The sequence below is a fragment of the Monodelphis domestica genome, chromosome 8 (genome assembly GCF_027887165.1).
Source record: "Monodelphis domestica isolate mMonDom1 chromosome 8, mMonDom1.pri, whole genome shotgun sequence".
In the NCBI taxonomy this organism is placed as follows: domain Eukaryota; kingdom Metazoa; phylum Chordata; class Mammalia; order Didelphimorphia; family Didelphidae; genus Monodelphis; species Monodelphis domestica.
In genome coordinates, this window is record NC_077234.1 from 167,027,945 (window position 1) to 167,042,261 (window position 14,317).

Here is a 14,317-nt window from a genome sequence, read left to right on the forward strand (position 1 = left end):
ACTAAGATACATAATAAGTCTTATGTTATTTTTGAAGGATTTTAAGGATATTCTGTATAACTCCTTCCATATACTCTCTTTCTTTTTCAGAAAAAAAATTGTGCTATGGCTCATGAGGGATGCCATTCCTTACTTCTTCCAGACATCTGACATAGCTAATGCCTATCTGGTTTCTTGCACTAAGAAGTTGCTCTTGACATGAGGACAGGGTTGTATGCAGGAAGCAGGGAAAAATGGATATTAGAGATTTTGACTTGGAAGATAATTTCTTTTTAAAAATTTTTTATTTAGAATATTTTTCATGATTACATGATTCATAATTTCCACCCTTCCATCCCCCCTCCCAGATCTGACAAGCAATTCTGCTGAGTTATATACATGTGTCATTGTTCAAAACCTTGAATACTTGAATTAGACTTGATAAGAAAATTTAAAATGGAAAGTTTTGTCAAGTATCAATAACCCAAAGCTCCTTTAGGCTTCATTCAGGAACTAGTGCTATTATCATTCTGTTGTATTCTCATTTTAGATAGGATTCATCAGAATTCCTCATTTCCTATTTGAGCTTAGAGATTAATTTAGGAAAATTTTCATTCTCTTCAATTATAATTGTGTATTATATCCTATAGATCTTTTAATTTTTTTTAACATCTAGTTTAGTTAGTTAGGAAAAAAGTGCATTTCAGTGTCTACTATCAGACAGGTCTTGGCACAAGTGTTGGGAATAGGAAGAAAGGCAAAGAACAATCCCTGTCTTTGAATAGCTAGAAATCAATGCTACTGCTAAGTCTAGGACTACAAAGATAAAATTAAATTGTTTAAGATATAAATGAAGAAAAAAATAAACTGTTTAAGATATAAATTAAGATATAAATAAATAAGATATAAATAAAAAATAAAAATATATTTATAAAATATAAATTTTAAAATAAAAGGCCTGAGTATTATTGAGAGCAGGAACATGATTTTGTTTTTATTCCATCCAGTAGAACAGAATTCCTTACCCTTCTCATGATGTGGGGATCATTGCACTTTGCTAGCTTTCCAGCAAAAAGTTGAACTCCAAAGCTTGCAAAAACAAGCATTAATGTCAGCAAGAGAATGGAAACCTGAAAGGGTAAAGAACTATGAACACCCTTTTCTCTTAACTTAAGACATTAATATACTATACCTAGTACTTCTTAGATATTCATCGATCAATCAATCAAGCATATATTAAGTGCCCAGGATACATCAGGAGTTGTGCCAAGGTTTGCAGGTACAAAGGCAAAAATGAAAGTCCCTCTTCTCTTTCTATGGGCTTATATTCTCCTAAGGGAAACAGGATGTTCCCATTTAACTAAATACGTATACAAAATAAACACAGAGTAATTTGTGAAATAAGGTGCTAGCAGTAGGTAGTATTAGGAGAGGTGGTAGTTGAAGGAGGTGAGGGATTCTAAGTTGAAGAAATGAGGAGGGGGTGAGACATGAGGGACAGTCTGTGGAAAGGCATGGAGAGAAGAAATGTGATACCCTTAGTAAGGACAAATAAAGAATCTAGTTTGGTTGGACCACATCAAGGGCAGCTAGGTGGCTGTTTGGAGCAATGGGCTTTCAGTCAGGAAGATTCATCTTCATGAGTTCAAATTCATCCTCAGATCCTTTTTAGTAGTGTGATACTGGGTAAGCCACTTAACATTTGTTTGCCTCAGTTTCCTCAACTATAAAATAAATGAGAGAAGGAAATGGCATATACCAGCTGTGTGACCCAAGGCAAACCACATAATCTTTTTGGTCTTAGTTCCTATAAAATGAGCTGGAAAAGGACATGGCAAACCATTCAAGTATCACTGCCAAGAAAACCTCAAAGAGTTGGACATGACTGAAATGACTAAACAGAAAAATGCCCATACAGGCTGAAAGGGAATAATGATCAGAAAAGACTGGAAAGGTTGGGTGGAGATAGGTCATAAAGGGCTTGAAATGCCAAATATCATGTAGGAGTTAACATTTTTTGGAGAGGCATTGGGGGACCACAAATGAACATTTGGCCTCTGAAGTCAAAGATATGCCTTTGAAGTCAAGTTCCTTAATTTACCTCTTTGAGATGGCATGAAGATGGTCATAGTTAAGGAATCAAAGATTTAGAATGGGGAGGGACATAAGATTATCTGGATCAAGCCTCATCTTAATGAGGAGGAAATGGAAGACTATCTGCCTAAGATTATATGGATAGTAAGTAGTAAAGATAGGTATTTTAATTAAAAATGGAGGGAAAGGAATGGAATATGTATTCATTAAGCCCCTATAGTTAAGTGCTTTACAACTATTATCTCATCTGATCCTCATGGCAGTCCTAAGAGGAAGGTGATATTGTGATTTCCATTTTACAGTTGAGGAAACTGAGGCAGATAAAGGTTATTTGACTTGCCCAGGGTCATATAGCTAATAATATCTGAATCTCGAATTGAACTAGAGTATTCCTGATTCCAGGGCCAACATTCTATCTGTTGAGTAACATGGCTGCCTTTAGTTACAAACCCAATATATTTTACATTCTGGCATGCTGTCCCTTCATTTACATGAATGCTATCAATATGCAAGGAGAAAGGACTAGCCTTCATTCATAGCTTCCACTTAAGCAAAGCGACCAGGTGTTTTCAAAGAATTTTTATATTTCTTTTTCTTCTCATGTTTTTAGCTCCAGAACTTCTTATCCTTTGTTCAGGGAATCAAATCAGTCCTTTCTTATAGAAATTGGTTCTCCCCCCTTTGGATCTTCCCCCCCCCCCCAATTCTCTCAAAATGGATTTCAGTCTCCATCAACAGGGAACAAATGACTGGTAGTGCTAAGTTTACTGCCTTGTGGGCGGTCTGTGCCTGAGTGCTAAGATTTTAGATAATAATGGCCAAGCTCAGAGACTGTTATTTGTTAGCTTCCTTTTGCTCCCTCTGCTGGTTGTTTAATTTAATCAAAGCGGAGAACACTGGAAGAGCTATTAAATTATACTAGTCAAGATATTAAAATACATTCTTTCAGCCTGCTAAAAGTTATACAGAAAATATAATCATTAAGGGCTTGAAAAGGTCCCCAGTGCATGGCCACAATAGAAAAGATTATTCAAATGTTTGTCCTAAATTACTAAGCATATAAAGAAGCTTGACTTAAAGGAGCTGAACATTTGGGCTTTAATTAGTAGTATCATGCAATGCTCCTCTTCCCTTCATCACTGGCTGTGAAATGCCATAAAAGTCCAACCTTGGAGCTCCGTTTTAGAGAAAATATGGAAAGTCAGAGACATCTTTTTAAGGTTAACAGCTGTATACTGCTGATAACATCATCATCATCATCCTGTTCGGAGGAATCTTCCAAATTAAATACAACTAACTTTGTGCCTTAGTTTGCCTAGTAAGCATGTCGCTGAAGAGCAAAAATGCTGTTTAATAGAATGATTTATGAATATAGGAGTAATTCCCTACCTTCTGGAAAACCTCCTGTAAGGTGAATGATCTAATTTAACTTATTTGCATGTCTGAATTTTTGTTGGCTATGTTTATGCCTGGGCCTAAATCATTAATCTTCAGCCATGTTTGTTAGGTAGATCGTGTTAAATTCTTAATTGGAAGATGGCACACCTAAAGTCCCAAGAGAAAATTATGGTCAAACTATGTCCTGAAAGAGTTAGCTCAAGTTGGCTGTCTTCTTGCTTTTTTTCCCCAAAAGGTTTGCCAAGCTTCTTTGTTGTGTATTTTGCCTGCTGACAGAGTGGTATTGGATAAATTAAATACACTGGGAAATCAAAAGCATTTTATTCACTTAAATGTGGATTCAAATTATTACCCTCACACACAAAAATGATCCATACTGGCTTTTTAACTTCTAAAATTAACCAGAGTCAAATTTCCATATATCGAGTAAGCAAAAGCCCTTAATTGTATTATCTCACCACATTCTATATTAGACTGTTAACTCATTTTCATTTCAGTTTAATTAGACAAGCACTATTTTTTGTAAAGTAATGAAGATACATAGGTAAGAATGAACAGTTCTGAACCTCTTCTATTAGATTATGTGCATTGGAAATGAAAGTAATTGGAACATACCAGAAAGATTTCCTTGAAGCCACTGAAAAGCTCTCGGACTACTTTCCTCATTTGGGGTACCAGTTTGAATATTCGAAGGGGTCTCAGGCACCGGAGCACCATCAACAGTTGAGCTCCAGATTTAGCAGGTACATTCTGAGGCATCCAACAAAGGAATATCAAACTTACCTGGGGAGAAGAAACAACAGTCTTGGAATGTTATTTGAAATATGGAAAAAACAATAATCTAATTTTAATATTTATAAAAATTCAAATAATCCTAGCAAAATGACATCACGTCTATTTCTATTGTATTCAGATAGATTTTTTTTTTAAATTGAAGAAAGTTCCTTATTTGAAAGTCTACCTGTTATTTATGGATGGAAATTCATCCACGTGTCACATGTATTAACTTAAATTATATAATGAAACCATTATGTAGAGGCAGGCTCCAAAGACTCCCAAAGGGAAAAGCTGAGTTAGTGTTGCTTCTTGCTCTAAATTAATGTAGACACAGGGTAGGCAAGGGAAGAATGTTTCATGATGGGGGTTGTGCTCAAAGCTGCCAAATGCTACATATTTAGTAAAGAAGGGCAAGGACTGAGAAAATGTCATTTCCTTTGCTTATGTGAGGCTACTGGTAAACTCCAAAAGTGATAGACACCATGTTGCAAGGGATTGAGAACTGATGATGATGACAACAGCAACAGTAACTAGCATTTTATATTAACACTTTAAGGTTTGCAAAGTCTATTATTTATACTTTATCTCATTTTATATATTATATTATTATGTTGTGATATCATATTGTGGCATCCGTGATATTATAAGATAAATATTATCTCACTTTATCCTTGCAACAATCCTGGGAGGGTGAATATTATTCTCATTTTACAGACAAGGAATCTGTGACAGATAAAGTTTAACAACTTGCCCTTAATCATACAACTAATAAGTATCTGAGCCCAGATTTAAACTGAGGTCTTCCTAACTATAGAACCAGCACATTTCCTACCTGCCTCAACTAAGCAACGGAGAGGAAATGGAAGGAGTAAATGTAAACCACTCATTCAGGAAATTTGGTGGCCAAGGCAAGGAAATAGAGGAAAATAGGTTGACAGGGTAGTAGGATTGAGTTTAGGTTTCCTTTAAGTTAAAGGAGACAACTGATGTTTTTAGATGAAGAGAAAAAAAGCCGAGAGAGAGAGAGAGAGAGAGAGAGAGAGAGAGAGAGAGAGAGAGAGAGAGAGAGAGAGAGAGAGAGAGAGAGAGAGAGATTTTGAAAATAATAATGTAGTTCTGAAGTCAGGCTCATGAAGTTAGATGGTATGATTTTAGTGGAATTGACTGGCTTGATTTTATGACTTTCTCCATCTCATTGGAAATAGCAACTACGCCTTGGGAGAAGTACAGGCTGGTATAGCAAATACCTATAAAGTAAAATCATTAAAATAAACAAGAAGAATATTTGCAGTGTGAGGGAAATAGGACTCAGATTGGGGATTGGAAAAGTGGCATAGAAACTTGAAATTCTAAAAGGAATACGGCCGGACATTAATTAGAATAGAATAAGGATTCAAAAGCTAAAGATGATTGCCCCACATTTGTGAGTTCCCCACTGTAGTTAGGTGGCATAAATATATGGTAGAAAAAATTGTCATGTTTTTGTGACCCCATTCACAGGGAGTAGGATCAAAGAAAGCAAATGCCAGGGATTATCCAGTGTAGAAGAATAGCTCACAAACTTATTTGATAAAAGTTAAAGAGATATTGTTGAAAATACTGGAGTCAAGTCTGCCTTTTGATCCAGCCATAGTACTGCTGGGTTTATACACCAAAGGGATCAGAAGAGGAAAAAATTGTATAAAAATATTCATAGCTGCACTCTTTGTGGTGGCAAAAAATTGGAAAATGAGGGGATGTCCTTTAATTGGGGAATGGCTGAACAAATTGTGATATCTGTTGGTGATGGAATACTCTTGTGCTGATAGGAAATAATGTTCCAGTCCACGGGGACTGGAATAACCTCTAGGAATTGATGCAGAGTGAAATGAGCAGAACCAGGAAAACATTGTACACAGAGACTGATACATTATGGTACAATCCAATGTAATGGACTTCTCTACTAGCAGCAATGCAATGACCCAGGACAATTCTGAGGAACTTATGAGAAAGAACAGTATCCACATTCAGAGGAAGAACTGTGGGAGCAGAAACACAGAAGAAAAACAATTGCTTGATCACATGGGTTGATGGGGATGTGATTGGGGATGTAGACTCTAAATGGTCACCCTGGTGCAATTATCAATAATAGGGAATTAAGTCTTGATCAATGACACATGTAAATCCAAGTGGAATTGCTTGCTGATCACAGGGAAGGGGAGGAGGGTTGGGAAAGAATATGACTCATGCAACCATGGGAAAATATTCTAAATTAATTCAATACAAATTTTCAAATAAAAAAAGAAAATACTGGAATCAGGAGAACATCATATTATACAGCAACAGCAATTTTGTAATGATGATCAACTGTGAATAATTTAGTTATTCTGATCAATACAATGATCCATGACAATGCCAAAGGATTCATGATGAAAAGTGCTATCTATTTTCAGTGAGAGAACTGATGAATTCTGAGTGCAGATTGAAAAATATTTTTTAATTTTTAATTTCTTTATTCTTTTTCCTGTTTTGCTCCTTTTGCAACATGGTTAATATGGGAATTTTTTGCATGATTTTAAATGTATAGCTGGTATTATATTTTTGGCCTTGTCAATGGGTAGGGAAGGAGGGAGATGTTGAGGGAGGGAGAGAATTTGGATCTCAAAAAAATAAGATAATCTTAAGAAAAAGAAATGGGAAAGAGATAAATTCACAAGGTCTAGGCTGCATAGAGAGACTAAAGAAGACAGGATGGAAATATTGGGAAGGACTGACAAAGCACATAATGAGGATGAATTGAAAGTTCAGTAGGAGTGAAGGTGTTGACAATAGGAGATATTAATAATAAAGAGAGGAAAAAAGATGAAGGAAAATTAAGGAATGTTTCCTGAAAGTGACATATTATAACTGTGTTTCATCACTCAGCCATGATGAATAACCATATTTATCAAACCCAATTTGATTTGTAATCACCTTAATGATCAATGATATTTCTAATAATTCATATAGAGCATGAAAGTTTATATGAATAAGTCATGTGTGATAAATTATTATTGAAAGAAAATTCCATCAACTCAATGTAGGGGCTCAATTCTGGGAATGACCCTTCCAGAACTTACTGGCTGAACCACTGAACCCTGGTTTTGAAGTCAAAAGACCTTTGTTTTCATCCTGGGAATAATCCAATCCTGCTATTTATTACCAGTGTGGATTTGGTAAATCACTTAATTTCTCTGGGCCTTAGTTTCCCCATTTATAAAATGAAGGGGTTGGATTTGATGACCATTACAGTTCCTTGCCACTCTAAACCACTGTTATCCTGTTCTCAAATGGATTTGAGAAGAGTACTTAACTTCTTATCCTATCATTTTTTTTTTTATCTATAAAGGGTAGATGATAATACTGGTGCCACCTACTTCACAGGGTGGTTGTAAGTAAAGTACTTTATAAACCTTAAAGTTCTATCGCTATAAATATGAGCTATTGTTATCATTATTGAAGGCAGTGTGTCCAAATGCCAAAACAATCCCCTAGAAATGTAGGAAATTTCAAGAGTCTAACGTCCTTTATCGATAAGACATTAAAACTTACAAGATAGATGAATATGTCCATTACTCCACCAAAGTCCCTTATGACTGCAGTTGGAGTGAAAAACAAACCATCTGCCATAATCTTCAGGTTGAGCTCAATGCTCATGAATATCACAAACACGTATTCAGCAATCTGCAAAAGCAAAGCTAGCAGTCAGTTTGGGCAAACGCAGTGGTCCAAATGAGGCATTGGTCATTCTTCGTCTTATTTGTGAGTTCTGATTTGGTAGCAGTACCTGCAATGTGGGTGCGTGCATGACTCTCCGAAAAGGGGATTCAAACATCATTGAGATGCAGGAGCAGATAGTCACAATGATCATTACCCAGTCCAGGTAGGTAACCAATCCCAACAAGTCACTGCCAAAGAGCAAACACAGTCAAGAATCACAAACGCTTCAGAAAAGGACTTTAAGAGTCAAAGCATGTTGCTTATGTGAATCTCTTAGCTCAACTAAAAGAATTGTGAAAGATTTCATCAGCTACTTCACAGAACAGTGTAATGAGGAAATAAAGGACACAGAGAAATTTGATGCAGCAGAAAACAGTACATGAAAACTTCAAATGTGCATGGAAAGCTGAGTTTGTGATGCTTACTACAGTTGATGGTACTTTGTATTTTTCACAGCTCCTGTGACAGGGTCTGTTTTAGAACTGAAAAAGATAACAGGTATATCAAATTAAACAATATATCAAACAGAGCATGACTCAGTAGTGCAGTGTTTGTACACAAACATCGAATAGTCCAAATCCATAAAGCCCCCAGCAATTTGAGTGTATAAATGCTAATATAAATCTCCCATGTTTGATTGACATAGAAACCAGGTAACAGGAGTTTAAATAATAAAAGGTAAAGAAAAAGACTTTTTAGATTATTTTTCATACAAGTACAGTGTAAACTTTTTACCATTTATAATACAGTCCAGTATCTTGATTTAGAATTTGGAGTCCCATTCAAAAACCTTTAGCTAAAATTTCAAAATTAATGTAATTCTGATGTCAAGAATCACTTGAAAGGAATGTTCTAAAATATTCTTTGCCTCATAAGCAATCAGGATTTTTGGAAACAAATCACTTTAAATAATTTATACGTTTGACACAAAGTACTTCCTACTACTGGTGACCACTATCCTGTAAGATCACTTTATGGAGGCTGTATGGATTGGGAATCAGAAGTAGACTCTAAAACTCAGAAGGGCCAGGCTCATGTCTTAGCTCGAATTGATATCTCTCCTCCAAGTCTAATCTTAAATTCTTAGAACAGTGCTCTGACAAAGTAAGTATTCAGTAAATGATGGAGAGAATAAATGAAAAGAAATTTGTTTTTGTGTGTGGCCAGATGCTGATTTTATGAAATATAAAATTTAGTGAGAAACAACAGCTAGTATTTATATAATGTCCACTATCTGCCAGGCACTGCTAAACAATTTACAAATATTTCATCATTGCTAAAGGTAGGAAACTGAGGCTGGTAGATATTAAATGACCTGCCCAGGTTCACACAGCTATTAAGTATCTAGGGCTACCTTTAAACTCAGATCTTCCAAATTCTGCAACCATCTATCGATCTCTGAATATATCTCTAGATAAAATAGTCCACTAATATTTATCAACACTGATCAAATGAATTTGAAATAGGCCATTCTTTTAAAATTGTATGATCCAGGGAAGTTCCCAAGGAACTTTGAATTTATCAGAGTGGTAAAATTTTGTTTTAAGTCCTGGCTTTCCCATTAACTAATTGCAAGACCTTAAATAAATAAGCCTCCATTTTCTCATATACAAAAAGAGGGGGGTTGAACTAGATACAGTCTAATGCACCTTGCACTCTAGAATTATGAGATTCTGTAAGAAGACTGTAGCATACAATTTCTAAGATTTCTATTAGCTCTAAAATTATATGGTTCAAAATGTCAGAGAAAGATAGAACTTTAGACATTATCTTGTTCAATAACCTTCACTTACATATCGGGAAACTGAGGCATAGAGCAATTAAAGTGACTTAATCAGCTTAACAATGCTAATAAGAGGCAGAAGTACTTGAAACAATTAATCTGACACCAAGTCAAGTGGTCATTCCACTTATGGTGGAATACTTGATAATGACAGAGAATCACCATCACTAAAAGGGAATTGTTTTTATTCATTTTGGCACTGGGAAAGGTCTGTTTGAACAGAGGCCTAGACATGGAAACATTTCACACTTAAATTTTACATCCTCTTATGCTTCTGGTTTCAGCTGAGACTTTACTTAAAATAACATTTAAAAAAAATTCTCTTTCACATTTTATGTTCTCAATCAGCCTAGTCTAGAGAGCCAAGAACATGATTCTTTCTTATGGACCTTTCTGGCTGCTTCACAGTTTTTGACATAAATTTCATCTCCTTTCAGGTGAGAATAGAGAAATGGAAGGGCAGAAATATGCAAAAAGGCTATTGCCAATAGAAGCATTATTCCTTTTTTATTTCTGTTTCACTTAATATTAAATTACACAGAGTGGTGTATTTGATGTGAAAGAGACTACAAAATTTCAGTGAAAATGTAAAGAGCCAATCCTATTCTTTGCCTGATCAGACATTTATTTTATTACAAGGTATTGGTCAAAATGTTTAATTTCCATATGACTTGGTTTCCTGCTCATAAATCCAGAGCTTAATAGCATTGTTCTGAACCACATTGAACGGTTGTATGAAATAAAGCAAAATTATTGTAAAGTGTTTAGCACAATGACAGAGTGCTACATAGATTTTAAATGATCTAAATCTTCCACCCACCCTATTTTGTTAGGTTGTTCTAGAAAAGGGAGCATTTTAATTAGTCCAAAGATATATTTGTAAACCTCCAAAAATATACATTTCATTTATTTTCACATAGAAACAATCCCTATTTCCCGTGTTTAGGCTAAAGATCTGACCGAACAGAACATACTTACGCATTAAAGCGTGCTCGGACCACCACTCTGCAAAAATTTCGAAACCTGTGCTCACGGCCAACAATAAAAAGTGGCTTGTCAAAATATGGATGGTTTTCCCTTAATTCTTCCTCTTGTACTTTCCTTAGGAAAAAAAAAGAAGAATTCATGAGAAGGTAAAGCTAAATTTTTTTTCCAAAGAAGCATCCTTCTAAAATGTTAGTCTTCAGCCATTATGTCACTCAGTACCTTTTCATTTCAGCTTGCTCCTTTTTTTCCTGGATCATCTTGATTTCACTATCTTCTCTCTGTGCATTTCTGTATCTCACTGTGTTGGAATGCTATAAATATGTAAGAAGAATAAAGGGAAAATGCAAGAATTTCATTTACATGACTATAATGAAATCATTTAAATTTTTTCAAAAAAAGTTGTCATTATTCTATAAAGATAACATAGGATTATCTGTCAATGTGATTTCTTTCCTTAAATATTACTTGAAATTCATATGAAGTCTTTAGATAGGCAGTTTGACATCTTGAAAAAAAGCGACTGACTAGGAATCAGAAGATCTAGGATTTAGTCCTTGTTCTATTATGTGTTATCTTGATAAAACTATTTCTTCTCATTGGGCCTCGCTTTCCTCATGTGGAAAATAAGGGAGTTAGACAAGATGTTCCCTTCCAGGTTTGAAATCTATCATTCTATGACCTCATTATCCATATATATGTCAGGTAGGTAGTATTTGGAAAAGAAAAAAAATCTCAAATTTAAAATTTTCAGTAACTTTAATGCCTCTGAATTGAGGAATGGTCCCAGGATGGAGATTTAAATGCAAAGGTGGCAGAAATAAAAAAAAAAACCAACAAACTCATGAATACTGGGAAAATCTGCCAATAAAATGTGATAGAGATGAATTGTTGTTGTTGATGCTATTATCACTGTTGTTTTGATATGGACCTGTCCTACCTCAAAGTATTGGGAAATCAAGTAACTCAAGGGAACTTTAAATTCTGCAGTTGAAAATGTCCCTGTAGGGTTACTCGAAGACCAAAAATAGTACATGTTTAAAGCCCTCTTCTGTTTTGGTCATTTTTAGACAACAAATATTTGGTAGTCACCTTGAAAGGAAGTACTAAATCAATATTGCCCTTTTTGGTCCTTAGGAAAAATTCTTACAATAGTATTCTATCCTAATATTTCATCCAAAAAATTATGAAGCCAAAAGCCACTTAGGGATAATAATCACAATTTGGTGGTGAAACAGTAGCTAGTTGGACTGATCTATGACTATGAATAGGTTATGAATTCTAGTTTTAAAGGAAAACTTACTTCATCTAGACAATATGACTGTGAATTATCTAGTAAGGATTCCTGAAGATTTCATCATAATCATGGGGGGCTCATTTTTTTCAGAGCTGGCTGTAGGTGAAGGTCAGCTCTTACCCACAGTACCCACAACTCCCAGGTGTCCCAGAGTATCCATGTAGGCATCAAGGTCTACTACCTCATTCTATTGATGCCATGCTTATTCTGACATATTCATTTTTTTCATAGCTCCATAATCAGGAGTTAAACAAGCTTCAGAGAGTCTCTGCTGCAATGCTCAATATTGGATAAACTGCTATGGCTTCTGTTTAAAAACAGAAAAAAATTTCTGTTTTTGCAATTAGAAATTACATATTCTCCTTTCTCTGTATCAGGGTTATGTTTAAGTCTCTCTTTAAGCTGACAAACTATTCATTTATCTTCTACTGCTTTGATTAATATACTGAAATATTTGGAAACAAGTATTCTATTGCTTAAAAAACTTTTCAGATTAGTCCTCTATTGACTCCCCACCCCCACCCCAGGAAAGAAAAAATTCCCTTCTCAGTGTGGAACCATTTCATTTTGGTCTTTGTATCCTCTAGCAACTAGGACAGTATACAGAATGCATTTAATTAATTTCTTTCAACTGACTGAAGTCTTTAGTTTTTCCATGTGGAATCAGAATGGGCAAAGGAATCTCTCTCCATCTCTGTCTCCATCTCTCTCTCTCTCTCTCTCTGTCCCCCTCTTTGTCTCTCTCTCTCTCTCTCCATATATTTGTGTGTATGCATATATATATATATGTATATGTATTTCTTTGAAAACATTTACATAAAATTATGCTAGAGGGGAAATCCCCCCCAAACAACTGTTTTTCACCAAAGCTTCAAATGGGTGATGTCTTTTCTATTATGGAAAGTGGAAAACTTGTTCTACTTTGAAAAGTAAAAAGGTTCTTAAAGTATCCGAACAGTCAATTGACAGAGGCAGTGATGTAAAAGTAAATCCAGAGGGGCCTCTAAGGACCATCTCTAGTGACTATATATTGGTATTTGAAGGGCTCTGCAACATTCCCCATTTCTTCTTAGGAGTCACAGTGTTTAGAAATCTATCATTGGAGTCTGGGGTTATATATTGCCCTCTAAATTTGGTCTTAAAAGTACTCTTGGGAGGCAGAAAATACTAAGTCACTAATATATTAGTGTGAATTAGTTTAGCAGATTATCACTCTTCTTTGAAACCAGAAGTCCTCGGGGGAGTAAGAGTACCTTGGGTATCTGGGGGTGGGAAATGAAAGGATGGGGGTAAGGGACAGGAAAGCAAGGCAGGGGTCACTGAAGATGAACTTTGCTTAGCTTGTGATTCTGGATGGGTCATTTAGTAACTAGAATAAACTTAGATGATAAAGCAATCACAATTCCTAATTTCTAAAAATTGACAGCAAAATTTTAAAGCTGAAAACTTCTCAGGAAAAGGCAGACAAATGACTTAGAAGTCCTTTTTTTTTCCCTTATTGATCATCTCCTAGACTTTTTCCACACTCATTGTTTGAACTCATTTTATCTTCACAATAACCCTGGGACATAGATCTTATTATCATTGCCATTTTAGAGATGAGGAAACTGAGGCAAACAGATATTATATGAATTACTGAGGATCCCTACTGAGTGATTTAAGTCAAATTTGAACTCAGTTCTTTCCAACTCCGGGTCCAAAGCTCTAGTCCCTGTGGCAGTTACTGACAATTACATCAGTAACATCAAACTCAAATAGAAACTGGGGACTACTAAACTGTACATAAGGATCCCTAAAGGTGATGTAGTGACTTAGAAAACCATATATTATTATATTTATTTTATTGTAATCTTATTATTTTGCTAAATATTTCTTGATTACATTTTAATATTGTGCAAGCAGCACTAGGGAGTGTTGTGGACCACTTGCAGTTTGTGAACTGCATGTTTGACACCTCTGAATTACCTAACAACCAAATTATAGCAGGAACTCAATAATAATTCCTTTTTTGAGTAAGAAGTGCACATGGAATAATCTTGCAGCTAAAGCTAAGAAAATGCTTTGCTAAACACTAAATAAATACGGAAAGATTAAGGCTTTTATATGTGTTGTTTTAATTTTTAATTTTTTTTAGCATGTTCTTAGAGGATAGAAACTCTGTGTTCTCTATCAAAGCCATCTAGGTGAAAAAGTAGATCTGTGTTCTCTATCAGAGCCATCTAGGTGATACAGTAGAGCCCCAAACTTGGAATCAGGAAGATACATCT

At 35.2% G+C, this 14,317-nt stretch overlaps 1 protein-coding gene across 1 annotated transcript in view; it reads right to left on the reverse strand.

The window, feature by feature from the left end:
- The window catches only part of NALCN (sodium leak channel, non-selective), a 514,200-nt gene that overhangs the window by 47,515 nt on the left and 452,368 nt on the right, over positions 1–14,317 (reverse strand). Inside the window, exons 21-27 of the mRNA XM_007501336.2 lie at positions 10,976–11,067; positions 10,748–10,870; positions 8,412–8,468; positions 8,054–8,174; positions 7,819–7,950; positions 4,087–4,254; positions 1,005–1,109 (exon numbers count right to left, since the gene is read on the reverse strand). Coding sequence (XP_007501398.1) covers positions 1,005–1,109; positions 4,087–4,254; positions 7,819–7,950; positions 8,054–8,174; positions 8,412–8,468; positions 10,748–10,870; positions 10,976–11,067 — 798 coding nt within the window. The remainder of the gene's footprint in view (positions 1–1,004; positions 1,110–4,086; positions 4,255–7,818; positions 7,951–8,053; positions 8,175–8,411; positions 8,469–10,747; positions 10,871–10,975; positions 11,068–14,317) is intronic.